Here is a 17,809-nt window from a genome sequence, read left to right on the forward strand (position 1 = left end):
CACATCTTAACATTATTGATTTTGTTCCCATTTCCCGCGTTCAAATTCGACCCTCCGCCCTTTACCCCTTGTCTCACCCCCTGTCGTACCACACCATGTTGCGTCAAAGCCATCGAATGTTCGCCCTCAAATCCCCAAAATATACAAATTATAACTTAGAATGTTAATACAGAAAGTGTTAGTTGATGTTGATTCTTATATTTCAGTTAGGTTTTTAACATTGTAATCGAAAATATATTTTAGTACTGCTTAATTTCCTTTATTTTTTAAATTTTATTTTTGTAGGTATAAATAAGTATTTTTTTGTATTTTCTATTATTGATATATATATGCTTATTAAAGAAAGCACATGAGGAACCATGCATTTAATCATATCACACAGCGTTTTTAGTATTTTACAAAATGAAGCGCAGCGCAGGCCCTAAGAAGTGGGGTGGCGGCGACGGTGGCGGAAGAGAAGAGGAGGGAAGGGGAGCTCCACATTACGGTAACAAACAGCGCGCCGTACGTACCGCGGCTGTGCGATTATTCCGTCTACTGAGCGGAGGACGTAGTCAATGTCTCGCCTGCATCAAGCGCTGTATTTGTTACTACTTTAGTCTGCAACGCGCTGTCGAATCGTTAGGTCGTTTTCACGCGCGCTAACCCAGTATAGTGAATTAAATAATAATCTAAAATTTATAGTTATTTAAATTTAATACATTCCTTAGTATTTTTTGTTTTTAATATTCCACATTAGTTAATGGTGTGTAAAGTTTTTGAAACAATAAACAATAAGCTTCATGAACTGTGATCGTGTTTTGGATAGTTTTGAACATTAGTACAAAAGTGGTGTGGTAACGTATGCGAAGTATAGAAATGAGCGGATTGACCATAAGAGTAAAAAGGGGATCGAGGGGTAGTGCGACACTTCTCGAGGCAGCAAACAGAATTCTTAAACTTCTCGGCGTAAGCTCCACGAAGCGCGGGAAACAGCCATCACCAAAATCAAAGGTAAGGTCAACGGCTCCAATAATTGTATAGAAAAATATTAAAATGTATGTTGTAGATAAGTAATGTTATGGTTAAAGAATGCTATTTTGTAAAAAAAGGAAACACCACACACCTGTAAAAAAAGGAATCCTAAAATATTTGAGTATTGCATTATAAGTAAATATTCCCAAGAGGTATATGTAATAATTATGCACTTCAAAATATTTTGATACTTCGACGTGGCAAAATTTAAATAAACGGTAAAAATTTTCGCTGTGTCGTCCGTCTGTTTATACTTTCGCTCGGTGTATTTTTATGTGCAAGCATACAGAGAGCACTGTTAGTTGCGACAAGCGCGCCGCGTATGATCGGTATGATGCAAACATTGATGGCGGGCGCGGCACTGACACGGCACTTGTTTGTTCACGCGTAGTCTGCGTGATCATCTTGTTTACTACTACAAACACTTCACGATCCGTATTCATCACCTTGTTTGCAAGATTCTACATTATAAATTGTATTCTTTTCTCGGTATACAAATTCTCTAAACTGTGGCATTGCTGGTTCTGTAGTAGGTTTATTCATAGTGAAGATACGTTACTATTTATTATTTATATGTGTCGTCGTTTTGATATCTTATTGAAAGGATATTTGCTCTCAAGTAGTACGACCTTCTAAGAAAATAAAAAACATGTGGTGCCGATGGTGCTACACCATGTTTATAAACATAGTTTTACATAATATAATTTTAAAGGTCCGAATGAAACGGGGTGTTTCTACCACAAAATGCATTTGTATATATTTTGTGCTTTACCTATTTGTTATGTTTACTGACAAAAGTAGATATAATGTTTTAACTAGGTTTTTATAAAAAAAAATACTACACTTAAACACTTTTAAAGGTTATCGTAATCATAAAAACAATAAAAAAATATTGTGGTTTGTATATAATAGTGATCACACAAAACCTAAAATAATGTTTATAAACATTTGAAGTTGAATGTTAATAGCTATATGTATGTGAATTGAAATGTTTATGGCTATAGAGAAAGATAACATTTCTTGTCATAAGGATAGTCATTCATTGAAAGCGTGGGCAATATGTCGGTAACGTATGACGTTTTATTGCTATGTTTTATCTTCTTCTTAATGAGAATAACAGCTATTCTATGTTATTGTTAGTTTAGACAACACAATTTTTTAACATCCAAAAATGTACGTCTTTTTGAGTAATGGTAAGGACGTTGCTGAAATCTTTACACCGCGTGTGGCATGTGAAAGAGAGAATTGGCTGATGAATGTGTTTGTAGATGTAGGTGCGGTCATCGACGTAGAGGGTCTTAGTAGTGGGGATCGAGGTCGAGTATGGAGTAGGTGCGCGCGGGCCGCGGAATGCGTTGCGGTGGGAATGCGCTCGGAGTACCGTTGCGGCGGTGTATGAACGTTGCCGCGGAATGCGAGACACACTTGCGGTCTACATGGACCAACTTATTTCAGTGACTCATGCGGCACATAAATTGTCAATTTGCTGTGCAGTCGTTCGTCACTGCCAAATTTATAATAAAGGAATTAATCCAGAAGAGGAATGACTGTAGTCTATATAGTAACCACTGTTAAAATCCGGTTGCGTATTATATTTATATGTAAATAATTATAATATACGTAATGAAGCCATTACTACTTCGCAATAACGATGTTTAATAACATATGGAGGTTATTCTGGTTGACCTTTACCAAAATACCTTAATTATAAACAAAGCTTTTTATCTATTCTGGCCGAATTCAATTGAAACAGTGTTTTGTCTGGCGCCTCCGTAAGCAGATGAACAAAAAACTTGGGCCGCAAACTTTAGAAATTGGATCATCGAACTGTTGGTGAGGCCAATGAACGTGGCGGCGGCGTTTCGAATACATCAGACGTTTAGTTGTAAACTCAACTCTTAATGTGCTGGTGCGTCAATTTGCAACAATTTTGTACTTGAAATTTTCTTAATCTCAAACGGAATAACTGCCTGTTTATGTCTTTTAATAGATTTATATAATTCGAAATGTAGGTGCAATTTAAGTTCTCAAAATTATTTGCGAAAGATATTTAACAGGTATGTTATGGTTATGTGACGCATGTGCCCCAAATGTAATAAGTGTGGCTATATAAACTTTTTCTTGTCACATTTATATTTTTTGAGTGATCTTAGTATCTTAAAATTGACAATGAAGTATTTGTAATTTGTATGTCTCTCTAATGAATGTACAATACAATAAATTGCACATTACCTCAGCAAATCAATAATATATTTTTATTTTGTTGCAGCCTACCGCCAAAACTACAACCGAAGTAAGGGCTCCAATTGCTACATCAGAATCTACAACTGAGTCACCGATCAAGATGCAAGCTTCTCAAGCAGCAGCTGCTCCTGTTCAGACTCCAACCTCAACGCATTCGTCCAAAGAAACATATAGACACACTAAACGGACAGCAAAAGATTATATTTTTGGAAAGTTGATTGGCGATGGTTGTTATAGTACAGTATTTTTGGCGAAAGATATTCACACTGGCAAGGAGTACGCAAGTAAGTATTTAATGGCGGCAACATATATTTTTAGATTTATTATACGGATTATTCGTTTTACCCTTAACAGTATTCCGTTTGTTCTGGAGCAGTACATAAATATTGAGTGCGAACGCCAGTTCAAATATCTAATAATTAATTAATTATTTAACTTGGATATAAATATTCAAATTGATAATGTTGTTTTTTTACTTAGTGTAAAATATCAAAATCTAAATAAAAATTACATTATACTTTAATGCATTAAACTCAAAATATTGGTTACCAATAGGATCAATAAAGAACATATTTTAAGTTCAATTTTTAATTTTTTTCTTACTTTTTTATTTTCAGTTAAAGTTTGTGAAAAAAGCCACATCGTGCGTAATCAAAAAGTACAGTACATAAAACGCGAAAAAGATGCCCTAAATATGCTATTTAATGTTCCACACGGATTTGTTAAGCTTTACTGCACGTTTCAAGATGAAGAAAGATTATACTTTGTACTATCTTATGCAAAGAATGGCGAACTTTTACATTATATTAATAAAGTAGGCTCTTTTGAGCTAAACGTCGCTAAATTCTACGTTGCTGAATTATTATTGGCCTTAGAAAAAATGCATGCTAAAGGAATTATTCATCGTGATCTAAAGCCAGAAAATATTTTATTAGACGAAAACATGCATTTACAAATTGCCGATTTTGGAACTGTAAAAATATTAGAACCAGAAAAAATTAAATCACCTACTCCAACCGTTCCAGAAGACCAAGATTCAGCTGTTAGATCGAGAAAAATAAGTTTTGTTGGTACAGCTCAATATGTAAGCCCTGATCTCCTACAAAATCGCGTAGATACACGTGCATCTGATCTATGGGCATTGGGATGCATTATTTACCAAATGATATCCGGTTTACCTCCTTTCCGAGCTTCTAATGATTTTCTTACATTTCAAAAAATTCAAAAAATGGATTACGAGTTTCCTGAAGGCTTTCCCGCGGAAGCTAAGGATTTAGTTGAAAAATTGCTAGTTTTAGATCATACTAAGAGGCTTGGATCTAGCGACACAGGTGATACTTATGAAAGTATCAGACGACACCCATTTTTCGAAGGCATAGATTGGGAAAATATTTGGGAACAAACTCCACCAAAAATAAGCCCATATTTACCTGGTGAGCCCTTTGAAGAGAAATATACAGTGCCTGACCATTTAGAACCTGGATTAGGCGGAAGACAAATTTTACGCTTGTGGGAATTCGACTTGTCCACATCTAGAGGTAAGAATTTAAAGTGATCATCGTTACCCGATCTATTAGTATTTATTTTACAAATAATTAATTTCAAACTGTTAGTGTAAAATAATTTTCAATAGTGCGTATAAAAGTCACGTCAAACAACATTCACACTCTTTTTGATTTTAGTAAAAAAAACTGTAAAATGAAATATGTGACTTGACTTTGGTAGTTTGAAATGTGTTCATTCATCACACATTGGAATGTGTACGTACTTACTTTGTTCTTGATTTACGGTTCCGCAACAGACATGACGTCACTTCCCGGAGCGTTGCAATAGCACTGTATTCTCACCAGCTGATGACATTATATAAATTACTTCATAACTGACTTTTATTAATGACTCTTTTATATGCATTGAAACACAATGTGCATTGTGCTTGTAAGAAACATGGCTTATATCAATTATTATGTATTAGCTATATTTTTGATCCTCCTATTCATTATTGTAATATATTGTTTTTGTTACAGGAATCTTAAATATTAGTCCAGAAGAAAAACGTCATCGTCTTGAAGTTCAAGCTAGAGAAAATAAATGGCACCAATTTGTTGATGGCGAACTTATACTGAAGCAAGGTTTAGTAGAAAAAAGGAAGGGCTTATTCGCTAGACGTCGTATGTTACTCTTGACAACAGGCCCACGATTATTTTACGTTGACCCCGTTAACATGGTTCTTAAAGGAGAGATACCTTGGTCTCCAGAGCTGCGCGTCGAGGCCAAAAACTTTAGAATATTTTTAGTGTACACGGTAAGCTTTTATTTAATTATAAACATTACAACACTTTAATATTTTTATGTTATTTATGTCAGTGGTAAGAAGAGAATCGCCTCATGATATATGTTTTTTTGTTACAGCCAAATCGTACATATTATTTAGAAGACCCTCTGTCGTTTGCATTAGAATGGAGGAGAGTAATCGATGAAGTACGCATCGGAACATACGGACGGGTCACGACTTAGACGGTTGCGCGGTCGCCGAGCCGAGTCGCGCCCACGTCGGGCTGCGCGCCCGCATTCCTCCCGTTCGCTGCACGGCGAGTGCACACTTCTAGGATAAAACTAGGCTTCATTTCGAGCACGAAAATCATCCAGAGAAACTTAACACGACGATGAAAAATTCGTGTCCTGAGTAAAATTGGTAAACGGTCCTTTAAGTTTGCAAAAGCCAGCGCAGATTGGCAGCATTGGCTTTGTCCGCGACAGGAGCGGCAGGCGCCACATATGTTTCAAAAGCGCACGATGACACGCTCGCATCGACGCTCCCCGCATTGGAGAAGGAGGACACGAGAAGACGACGTCAGTTCCCAATTAATCAGTGTTTTGACGCTGAATGACTGATTCCTACTAGTATGTCCCGACTATCTTAAATTATTGTTCTAATTTAAGTTACTTATTTAATTGTGGATATCGGCGGTAATATGTAAATATTTGTCGTAATTTATTATTGAAATTGTTAGGTGTAATATAACGCGTATTTGTGGGCCTTTTTAACTTAAATTTATAATGGCCTCATGTAAGAATGGACTTGTTATTCGCCACCCGCGTGTTCACGAAGCCCATTCCAGTTGGTAACTAGGCAATTTATAGCTAAATTAATAATTATTTATTTTATTTTAATTGTATGCCAACGGAATGTGACTGTTGTACAGATATTTAACAGTAGAAAAATATAACTATGTTTCCATATGTTTAACACTTGCCAGTAACAATATAATGTGATGAAATTTATGTTCAGAACTATTAATTAAATGTTGTTACGATGGCAGTGTAACTGAAGTATGGGAACACTATTATAAGAAGACTAGCTTCTTAAATTAGGGCTGGGCAAATTGTTGCAGAACATAATAATGATTTAAACATTTTTTTCTGCACTTGTCCAGGAATTGTCTCTCAAATTGCAGAGTCCTTTAATTTAGTGCTTCTAATTTGTATGCATTTCATGCATACAATGCACTATAATCCTAACTTAGTCAAAGTATACGGATAATTTCACCAAAGGTGATTAATAACAATTTGATTTTGGATTAATTGGTTAATTGTTTGTTATCATTCAATTTTAGAGACACTTAATAATTTCCTTAATATCAGTTTGTTTTGTTGTTTGTGTTAATTATAAAGAATAAAAAGGAAACACCTAAAATTTCAATGTCATGGCTTTTAGTCGATATCTATTTTAAGTTAGTAAAGCAGTGTAATTTTGTTATAGATTAATTGTTTTAAATGCCTAAACTTGCCTGAAAATATTTATTTCAGAAGATTTTAATGTAATTGGGATGAAATCCGAACAACATTTTAGTAAAATTAATGTATGAGATAAAAATGTGATGTTTCAATAAAATGCATTGAATTCATTTAACATTGATGGTACTACTCCATGACATTGTTACTAATAAACTGTCTGCATTTAAATTAAAAACCTGCTAACTATACTAGTTATATTTTAAAACATTTGTATTGCATAAATTCCATAAATTAAATAAGAAATTGAAAATAAATTGAAGTTGATTTTTTAAGAACATTTGTTTTTTTTTTAATTTTGTTATAAGATCGCTAACTACACAAGCAAAAGAATAAAAAAATTAAGCTCTTCAGACTAACATCACTAGCAATAACCATATTGAACTAAGTTGCTAAATATTTTCATAATTCTTTGTATGCACTAAAATATTTAAAAATAATAATTTAGGAGCCATGTAGAAAGTCATGATAAAGAAAATCCTGATTACTATTTAGCGCAATTTAGGTTTCCTCTATAAGGTAAAAGTGGTAACTTCTTTTATACATATATATGACAACAGCTAATATCTAAAGAACTCCAAATGTAGACCCATAAGAAGAAAGTAAACATACTGACTGACTGAGTGTTCATGATTCACATACAATAGGTAGTTTAAGAAAACAAATAGTAATGAATGTCACTAAAGGAGATTTCTAGATATAAGATGTTTACGAAGTAATTCTAATTTATCAATATTGAACCTTACTGGAAATGTGATCAGAGAAATGACTAGTGAGGGCTCAATTAGTTTAAAACATCATAATTAGTTTTAAGAATACAATGAAGTATTTCAAGCATTATATATACTAGTATTTATTTTATATCTATGGATAGTAATAGAATGGATAGTACTAATTTTAATTTACCGATTTATTCAGAGATAACATGCATGCATGTTTTCTCTGAATAAAACAAAATAACAGTAGTAACACATTTACTCGACAATATTTTTGTGTCTCGGTGTTGCTATTAATTTTAAGTCATAGACACGAAAATTTAAAACAAATTATAAAGGGTTCTAAATATCTTACGTAGGAATTAATAGCTATTCGAGTTTTAGAAATATAATAAATAACTATTATAACAAATAATTACAATTTTACTTATGGTAGGTGCAGGTTATATTAAAACAAAAGTCGAAAGGAGTACGGAGCAAATTATGGTTCGGCCATCAAAGCAGATACGTAGACAGTTGAAATGGCGGTTGTAAGGGACATTCATTTATTACGTAAGAGGTTTTTTACGACTCTAATGGGTTAATAAAGAGACAAAATAATATATTAACATTGAAGCAAATAATGTGCACTGTGCCGAGTGCCTTGCGTAGGCAGAATTGTGGTGAACAACTTACAATCAGATGGTACGTCTACGTATTAGTTCTCCTTTAAAAATTAAATAAAACGACTGGTTTTTTTAACTTTCACCATTAAGGGGAAATTACTTTTCAAATATTGATTTCAAATTCCGTCTGTCATGCCAATGTCTTCTTCTAATTCCTAGAAAATACCTTTTACTCTTTCTGAACTTGAATGTGCTCTCAACGGACTGTCTGATTGTTCTCCAGGGCGTTACATTTCTCAAGACAAATGTCGTTTTAAGTTAAATAGGAATACATAAATTTAGTATCTTTTTTTTTTATTCAGGTTGTGTCCCTTATTTTCGAAATCTCAAATTATTCCCATGCTAAAACCAGGTAAAGATCATGGTCTACCATTCACCTTAAGTAAAGCTATGGAAAATCTCATATAGAACCAATTAGAAATTTGGAATGGATTTTGACCAACAGAGGAAGTCCTAACTCTTAATTTGGTTTTCGTAATATAAATATAAATATATCGCCATATAAATTTGGTTACAATGGACAGCCTTCGTGTTCTCACTTCAGAAGACCGCCTAGCCATCGCTTATCGAGAACTTCTTGTAGGTGTTTTTTTAAAGATATTTCGTCAGCTTAAGATGGCGTCCACCTGTCAATTTTAAAATTTAAATGTTGCACATAGGTCTTTAGAATTGTTCACTTTATTTTTGGTTATGTCATCTCTTTACAGATGGGATGTATTTATATAAGAATTTATATTTTATAAAATTCTTTGTAGTCAAACTAAAAGGGTCTTTCTCTAGGAACTGTTTTATTTTTTGTAATATTTTACTATTTGCCGAGGACATAGCAAATTCTATTACAATTCTAACAACATTGGAAACATTTCTAATATATATTATACTGCTTTACCGGCTTTATACTATCTTGGAGAACGGCAGTCTATCAGTCTTCAAAAGCGAAATCGTTTTATTTAATTATAAATCAATTATTTTTTACTTTAATATACATTTCGATGGACAATCCTTGATACACTACTATAATTATTTGATACAATACAATACTCAAAAATATCGTTGTGAACATATATCCAAAAATGAGAAACCAATATTCAGGCTTATGTGCTTTATATAAAGGTGCCGTTTACATTATTTTACCAAATAATCTTGTATATTTTTGCATAATTCGTATGTAGTAATGTTGATTATGGTACATTTTTATTCGACCCATGTATTTAAGGTTCTCAAGACAGACTTAATAAAATACAATATAAATGTCTACGAACTATTTTGGGGACAATGAAATCATTTCCCAATAATGTTCTCTGGAATGTGTAGAACCATCCTTCCATTAAGGTAGATAGTACTTGTTTGATCCTTTTATTGAAGCAGCGTGGTGGATATGCTTCAAACCTTCTCCTCGAAGGGAGAGGAGGCCTAAGCCCAGCAGTGGGAAATTAACAGGCTGCTAATGATCGTTTTATTTGAAAAAAAAAAACAGTCGCCGTCTCATCCTCTAATACTTTGTATCACTCGCCTTTAAACTTATCAATTCAAATCAAAACATTCCATAAAGGTACCTTAAAGAGTATGCTTAAATTTTGTTAATTACCCATTGAAGTCTAACCTAACCATCTGTATTGAATTACTCACAATTATATTATTTACAATCCCAATTTCATTCTCTCTTTAGGTTATTGATAAGAGATCTATATGCGCTGATAAACAATTTCTTGATATTTTAGGTACAACTTTTTACGATTACTATATTGACATATGTCGCCAAGTTATCGGATGAAAGTTTGCCAATTTGCTGAGTCACATAAAATTTGAATAGTCTATATTCTTTATATTTGTCATCAAAACGATCTAATCGTTATGCTTTGATCCCTAGATACAATGAAATTGCTGACAAATTAGATAAAACTTCAACAGGTTCTCTATCTCATTTTCGAAATTCTTTGCATGATTTATCAATTTATAAAAAAAACTCAATTTGAATGGATTTTCTAAAACGTAAACATTATTGTTCAAGTTGAAGATATATTGCGATCATTCCGTAATAAATACACGTCAGAAAAAAAGTATAACTAAACATAACCTAATAAAACAAACTAAGGGAATCGATTGCAACGTATGATCTTTAAAACAATTTTTCTTATTAATCAAATTTTTAAGAGTTTCGAAACGTGTTTTAGTTTACAGCGAAGTTAATTTCCAAAATCTGAGTTGTCTTAAGTTGGTTGGGGCAGATTAACTTTTTTATTGAAATTAATTGAATGTTTAATTAAGGGGTAAATATATATATATATTTAAATTTAACAACGAGAAACTATTCTAAAAAAATAGTTATAACTACAATATAATTTATATGCAAACTGTAGGTTAACACTTTTTAATTTTATTTCGATTTTGGTCGGACAATGGAGAAAGTTAAATAAAATTATATACATTTTTTTTATACTTAATAAAAAAGTTAAGTTCCTGACGAATTCAAATCTGTGCTTTAGAAAATTGAATGTTGAATTTAGATTACAATTATAAAATATTAATGTTAAATAAATTAGACAACGTTCATTGCAGCTGGTTGTTTGATGTAATACCTTTGCCAAGTAGAAATGATTTACCAAAAAAAAATGGTAGATTGTAGACAATTAACATCTGTATTCTGTTGACATCGACATATCGAGTGTCAGTTGTCAGTTTATTTTCATCAGACATCCGCTTCAGCAATCAGCATTCAGCATTCAGCATACAATTATTATCGAAAAACATAACCATCTGTTTTCTGCATTTTTTCAATTATTTAAATTATTATTAACAAATAGAAATGACGTCACCCGTTATTAAATATGTAGGAAGGACGACAAATTTTAAAGGAAAAACGCTGTGGGAAATTGTTGGAAGTCTTAAAAATTATGGTGTAGGGAGAATAATCGTTCGATCCGTGTTTCAACGTTACTCCGAGCCAAGTTTCATGAAGATTATAAAAGTAGAAACTTGTCCAGACGAAGTATGACTATGATTTATGTTTTATTAATTATGTTGAATTATTTGTTTAGTGAGGAGAAAAAAGTTTTAGCATCACGAGTATTACAGCTACAAAGTCTTATTTATATATTAAGATTCTACCATCACACAAAAATTTTAAGTAACCACTAAAAATAATTTGAAATCATCAACAAAATAAGTAAAGTGTATACATAGTAAAAATTTTGAATACTGAAATTGATGTATGGAAAGTATTCTGTACAAAACTTCTCAGAATTGAAATTGGCCCAAAAGATGTTTGTTAATGCTTGCTGTTAGTGTTTTCAATTAATCAAAATTTACAATATTTTTCAGGAAAGGCGAAGAGTTCGAGTATGGGTAGAAAAAACTTTTAGAGGCAGAAAACTTCCTAACTTAACCGAAATTTATAAAACATCCTATAAGCCCGATTATAATCTCATTCCAAAAGATGAAGAAGCTAAATTATTTGAATCAGCTAAAATTTATGAAAAACTACCTGAAGCAATTTTACCTAATGCTATTGAAATGCCACCACTAATGAAGAAATTTATTGTGAAAGATCACGAAAAGAAGGGATTAGAGGTGATTTTAATTTTTTAATTCTTTTTTTAATTGTCTTTAGGGAAGTGTTTCTCAAGGTATGCCCCAGCCCATTAGTCAATCAAATGATAATATGTGACAGAAGGAATATTCATTTTTAATACACGTCTCAAAATAAGTTTTAAGGTTTTTATATTTTGTTTTATTTATGTAACAACAATATATATTATATATAACAATAATATTGGAAGGAATATTTTAATTACACTGTTATGTATGTTTTGTTGTGCATTTACTTCTTAATAATGCTAAATTTGGCTTAACTTTAGTCTAACTTTATCTTTTTACATATAAACTAACAATAAAAAAACCAAAGATTTTATAGTCTTTTTTATAGAGTATTATTTATGTGAATATTATCTTTATTTTTATTGTTCTAATATTAATTTGCAATATTTTACTATATGATGATGTCTAAATTTCATGCATAGTTTTATTTATTTTACTAAATGAATCCTTTCAAATGCATCATTAATTTCCTAAGGAAAATCAAAAATAAAAAGGTGCCAGTCCTATTTTTATTAATAATGATGAACACTTTTTTTCAAAAACTTCTTTTTTAAATGATAATTTACATAATGAAATAGAAAGTTATTTGATGCAAATGATTGTGTTACGTGACATATTCATGTCTAAATAGACAGCATTTTTAGCAGACTGACACCAAATAGCAGTCTTATTATGAATGTTAAAAATTTATTATGAATGTTAATATTCAAATGTAAATTTTATAAGTTTATTTTTATGCTCAATTCTTAGTCATACACATAACATATATAAAATTTTATCATTAAGAACTATATATATAACAACTGTATATAAATATATTAAATAAGTTCTTACAAACCTTATCTTCATAAAATAAAATGGTGTTGTAGTAATTATGTTTAAAGTGAAAGCAGTTATTTTTAAGAAATAGCTAACTACAGTGTCTATTTATTTTCTTGACTTGGAATCTAATATATATACATTTTAATCTTATGCTTTTTTTTATTACAGACCATTAAGGAATTTGTTATGCCTATTGCATACAATCATAGTCCAAACCGAGTACACAGAATTGCTAAAGGTGACGAAAAACCCACAGTGCAGTTTACTATGTCTCTTGGAAAACCCGTGAGTCCCTCATTGTATGAGGGAATACAGTTACAATAATAAATTTATAATAATGCTCAAGGTTTTTTAACATAAAACTATTAAGTAGTTTTAATAATTATTAGTTTAATAAAACATATTAGTTCAGGATTAGTTTTATTACATTACATAAATTATATTTTATGTACTCCTTGTTGTGAGGCAAACTTTTTGGCCAAGTATGGATTTGTTTCTAAATCGGATCGACCGTGTTCAATGTCCAGTTTCTATAAAGTAAATTTAATATTTCATTATTTCAAACTACATGGTTTATTCTATTTATTTAATATGGTCTATAAGAGGATAAAATTCATTTGTAAATTTTTTAATTCCTAATCTCTGTGGGAATACGAGTTCGCATTATACATTGGTATCTTTTTTTTAAGATAGAGCTTCGATGGGCAATTATAATTTGGGCTGTAATTTTTTAGTCTAATTTTGAGTGGTTTAAGTTGTGAAATACTAATGCTAAACCACAAATTTTATATTACATTAAAGTTATTTGACACAAATATAATAAATTTATCTGTTCTCAGTCTATCATTATCAATTGCTTCAAATAAATTAGCAGTAATTTTTGTAAAAAATAAAGTATAAACATTTATGCAGAATTAATATTACGCTTATATATTATTAGAATAAGTGTAAGTATGCAAATAAACAGGTAAACAAATCTAAGATTAACATATTTCATGCGATTCGCTAATAGCTCAGCTATATTGTGCACTACTAAGAATTTATGATTAATAATATATATATTATTTATAATACGTCACTATTACACTTAACTACTAAAATTTACTTCCAAATTCCGATAACAGTTTCGTCGACATTCAAAACGCCAATTTTCGCAAATCCATCGTGAATATTTTAATTTCAATTTTATGCGAATCAAATCAGTGCTCAGTAATGCTTGGAATGTTGTTCATATTAATAGTTACTATAATTGTTTTTTTTTTGTAATTAATAACCATCAAGTTATAATAACCCAAGGAGCCTGTTTGTTAGGAATATACCAATTTATTATAAAAATGAAAAAAAATCTGTATTTAAACCTCCTTGTCTTTGATTATGTAAGAGTCTGGGGTTTTATGACGCAGGACTCTATTATAATAATTAGTATATAGTAAATAAACAGTTATGCAAGACATATACACTTAATAGTGATAACAATACAGTTTTTATATCTGCCTTTAAGTTGTGTCGACAATGGACACATAAAAATATATTTGATTAATTTATAACTATTGCTAATAAGTAAATCAACCATCTGATGGTAAGGTTACGTCCGTTTATATGTAGAAATTTATCTAAAAATTGGTGCGCTTAACAGAAAATAAGTGTATATCTCAAGATATGTCGATGATTTATGCAAATCAATCAATTGTTTGTAATTAACGAATGTGTGACTGTCTATTTAAACTAATACTAACTATCTTCTACATGCATACTTCTAATGATGTAGCTTCTAACAATATTAATATAAATTATTTATATTGCTAATAACTTTATCACCTTCCAGAATTCACGCATCTCTTGCACTTCCTCTTCACGTTGTACGAAATATTGTCGAATAGTTTTTTGTATCAATGTAGCTGCATATTCTTCAGTCCATAGCCAAGACTTGGGATAATAAGGTCGCGGCCTAATTTCGAAAAATAAATTAAATTAAATGTTATCAAGTTTATAATAATCACTATCATAACATTTCTAGTGACAGTTTATATTTTTGAATCATAATTAGGTATTAATAGTTTTTCTAAAATAGATATATCTTACTTTTTCTTAAGATGCTCACGAACCCATGGCATGTTGAACAAATGTAAATTATGAAGTTTACGTTCTGGATTACGAGGGTTGTTGTTCCAAAGTATCTGTTAAACTTATTTGTTAATGAAATGCTATCTACAAACTTGAATCCTAATTAATAAAAATGCGAAAGTGAGTTTGATTATTTGTTACGCTTTATCGTCCTAACTTCTTAACCGATCACATTTATTTTTTTGCATGCCATTTCATGGGTAGAGAAGATCACATAATGGCACCTAACACCTGCACACCCCTCCTCGTAATACAAGTTATATGTAGTTGGAAACTAGTAATCTAATAATATCTGCGCAAGTATTTGAGTACGTGTTAAGAAGTCCGTCCTTTCCAAAAACGAAACCGTTGTTGTTTTAAATTTGCGTCATATCGCATTTCCATAAATTCGAGGAAAAATATTAGTAGCTTAGAATTTTTGTTAATTAAGAAAATCGACGTTAGCGTGCTGGATTCTGGAAATTATTTTCTCTATCTCGACAAGACATACACATTAAATTTTGTTACAAAATTTGTTCTAAGGAGCGCCACTATTGTTAGTTGCCTAGGGTTCAATTTTCTCGGGCTGGTGCTCCTGTTTACTGAGAGTATCTAAATGCTTTGTTACATCATCGAGGGCAGAAATCGTTTGTACATTAGTGCTGTACACTTCCTTGTTCATTTCCTGCTAACTGTTATCAGTGTAAACATGACTTAATTTCTCAAGCAAAGCCGGTAAATACTTCAAATAAATAAAATTGTAATAATTCGTTCATTCACTATTTAAAAAATATATTTATCTGTTCGACTCAAGATATACCTGTACGATGTGATCGATGCCATTAAAGAAACACTTTTGACTCTTTAAAGCGTCCCAGAGCTCAGCTTTAAAAAGAGTTTCCTCCAAAGCAGGTATTAGATAAACAAAAATTTTGTCTTTTATGTAATCATATTCGGTTTCTGAAAAAATAAGTTAAAAGAGTTACAGTTATTATTAATAAGTTTTCTATTGAAGTATTAAGGGATTCTTTCTTTCTTTTTTTTTGTTTTTTTTTTATTTTATTCTTTCTTTTGTTAGGTAATCATTACAAAAGCTAAATGACTAAGGAAGTCGTCTGTGCCATCGCGCCATCTGCCGGTCCGTTAACGTGAACGGTAGGATTAAGGAGTCGAGATCGGGAAGCGCGCGAACCATAGATAATACACTTATACTAGCTAGCATTGTGGCGCGAACACAAATATTGCGTCTGGTCTTGCGCTGTTTACCTCATCTAGTTTGTCTATGTTATTGTGATTTTTTACATTCACATACATTAAAGTGCATTTTGTTAAACCTTAAACCTAAAACCTTATTTAATGCATGCCGGAGAACTGTGTTATAATAAGTATGTAGTAAATTAATAACTAAGCTAGACTTATAAACTACTAATAGTAACAATAAAATATATTATATTATAACAAGGTATTTTTTAATCTAAACAATATTAAAAAAGCAGTATATATAATGTAATACAAAATATACGTATGGACATACTTATGCTTTACTAGTATGACAGATGATAGACATGATGTAGGACATACTTTATTAGTTAAAAAATAAACTCGGGTTCGGTAAATAATTCCTATTACCAAAATAAATACACGTATTTCAAAGGAATGTTTATAAGTAATTAAAAATCGAGTATAGATAAAATTTATAAGACTGTTTATGGTATTTCGACTGTTAATAATATTCCTTACATCAAATACTATAAAGGACAATGAATGTAATATTATGTACATAGTAACATACAATAAAAAAGGTGTAGGTGCTTAGGATTATATATCTCACGAGTGATCTCTACCACAAAATTTAGAGTATTTTTGTGTATAATGTAATTCATTTAAAATTCAATGTGCGGGCTACTATCTAAATCATCATTCTTTTGTTTAAAAATGGTTATTTACACTTGGCGGTTTGGACTAATATTTGTTTTACATTGATATTTCAAGCAGATCATTCGATTGGGTCAATCACAATTTTTTCCTTACAAAATCAGGTTAGGGTCATATTCATAAATATTTATACAAAATAAAATATAACTAAATAGGCAATCAAAAAATAATGGAACTAACTTAGAAAAGGAGTTTTATCTAGTGGTTCTTTTATGCTTTCTACATAATTTTCTATATCTTTTAGGTTTCTGTTACTCTCTTCAATAATTTCTGTCCATTTGGCTTTATTTGTCTTTTTAATTAATATTGGGAACTCTATTTCTGAGCAGGGAAGACTATCTGGTAACGTAAAAGCGGCCAAGTTTTCTCCCAAATCATTTAAGGTGGATTTTATCTCTTTTGCCTTGCCTTTACGGTCAGTGCCTTTTCCTGCCATTGATTGAAATTTTTCTCTGCTGTAAGATCTAAAAACACAGATTTCTTCACTATTTATTTATTTATTATTTATTTATTTGTTATAATGTTTATCAAATTATTTTTGTATATCCTGCGTCGCATAGATAAATTAACAATAAAAGTGTATGCTTGTCAATATATATATTTTTTTATGACATTTATCAAAAAAAGTTCTTATTCTTTTTGCTGAGTAATTATACCGAATAACATTTTTAAAATATGTAAGTAAATAGAAATATTAAAATAAAAGTAATAGTCTTTAGAATAATTGGAACGTGATGTAGATAAGTAACTATATAACCACAGAAGCACTAATAAAAATTGTTATGATTTAAATAAAACCAATGTTAAGAATTAAAAAGAAATATATACATTTCTGCCCAATACGGTCTAATTATGTGTTGATTTTTGATTGACATGATTTTTGGAACGAAGTTCTTGTAGGCAGCTTACAGTAGAATGAAT

General features: G+C 31.0%; 3 protein-coding genes across 4 annotated transcripts in view; 2 read left to right on the plus strand and 1 right to left on the minus strand.

The window, feature by feature from the left end:
• Positions 1–7,328, plus strand: part of LOC113394024 (3-phosphoinositide-dependent protein kinase 1) — a 64,113-nt gene extending 56,785 nt beyond the window's left edge. The window contains exons 1-5 of one of the 2 annotated variants that reach the window (XM_026631204.2): positions 501–993; positions 3,284–3,542; positions 3,876–4,796; positions 5,283–5,560; positions 5,668–7,328. In XM_026631204.2, coding sequence (XP_026486989.1) covers positions 844–993; positions 3,284–3,542; positions 3,876–4,796; positions 5,283–5,560; positions 5,668–5,772 — 1,713 coding nt within the window. In that variant the 5' untranslated portion in view covers positions 501–843 and the 3' untranslated portion in view covers positions 5,773–7,328. Of the gene's footprint in view, positions 1–500; positions 994–3,283; positions 3,543–3,875; positions 4,797–5,282; positions 5,561–5,667 lie in introns of those variants that run through there. The other variant, XM_026631205.2, reaches the window with a different exon arrangement.
• A 3,785-nt stretch (positions 7,329–11,113) lies between these two features.
• Mrps34 (mitochondrial ribosomal protein S34) lies at positions 11,114–13,261 on the plus strand. Its single transcript, XM_026631062.2, has 3 exons — positions 11,114–11,420; positions 11,753–12,001; positions 13,019–13,261. The coding sequence occupies exons 1-3, from the start codon at positions 11,238–11,240 to the stop codon at positions 13,172–13,174; spliced, it is 588 nt and encodes a 195-aa protein (XP_026486847.1). The 5' UTR covers positions 11,114–11,237; the 3' UTR covers positions 13,175–13,261.
• On the minus strand, positions 13,221–17,357 carry LOC113393938 (uncharacterized). Its single transcript, XM_026631061.2, has 5 exons — positions 17,069–17,357; positions 15,774–15,913; positions 14,933–15,027; positions 14,669–14,798; positions 13,221–13,380 (listed from the first exon to the last, which is right to left on the minus strand). Exons 1-5 carry the CDS (start codon positions 17,322–17,324, stop codon positions 13,288–13,290), a joined length of 714 nt encoding a protein of 237 aa, XP_026486846.2. The 5' UTR covers positions 17,325–17,357; the 3' UTR covers positions 13,221–13,287.
• Between the last annotated feature and the right edge of the window lie 452 nt (positions 17,358–17,809).

This window comes from Vanessa tameamea, chromosome 16 (assembly GCF_037043105.1).
Source record: "Vanessa tameamea isolate UH-Manoa-2023 chromosome 16, ilVanTame1 primary haplotype, whole genome shotgun sequence".
NCBI lineage: Eukaryota > Metazoa > Arthropoda > Insecta > Lepidoptera > Nymphalidae > Vanessa > Vanessa tameamea.

Excerpts from the sequence above, each read along its gene's own strand:
- Mrps34 (XM_026631062.2), top strand. The coding sequence starts at position 11,238 with ATGACGTCACCCGTTATTAAATATGTAGGAAGGACGACAAATTTTAAA. Across the intron at positions 11,421-11,752 it reads TAGAAACTTGTCCAGACGAA|GAAAGGCGAAGAGTTCGAGT; the intron begins GTATGACTATGA and ends AATATTTTTCAG. Across the intron at positions 12,002-13,018 it reads ACGAAAAGAAGGGATTAGAG|ACCATTAAGGAATTTGTTAT; the intron begins GTGATTTTAATT and ends TTTTTATTACAG.
- LOC113393938 (XM_026631061.2), bottom strand. The coding sequence starts at position 17,324 with ATGGCAGGAAAAGGCACTGACCGTAAAGGCAAGGCAAAAGAGATAAAA. Across the intron at positions 14,799-14,932 it reads CGTGAGCATCTTAAGAAAAA|GCCGCGACCTTATTATCCCA; the intron begins GTAAGATATATC and ends TTTCGAAATTAG. Across the intron at positions 13,381-14,668 it reads AGATGCGTGAATTCTGGAAG|AAACTGGACATTGAACACGG; the intron begins GTGATAAAGTTA and ends TTTACTTTATAG.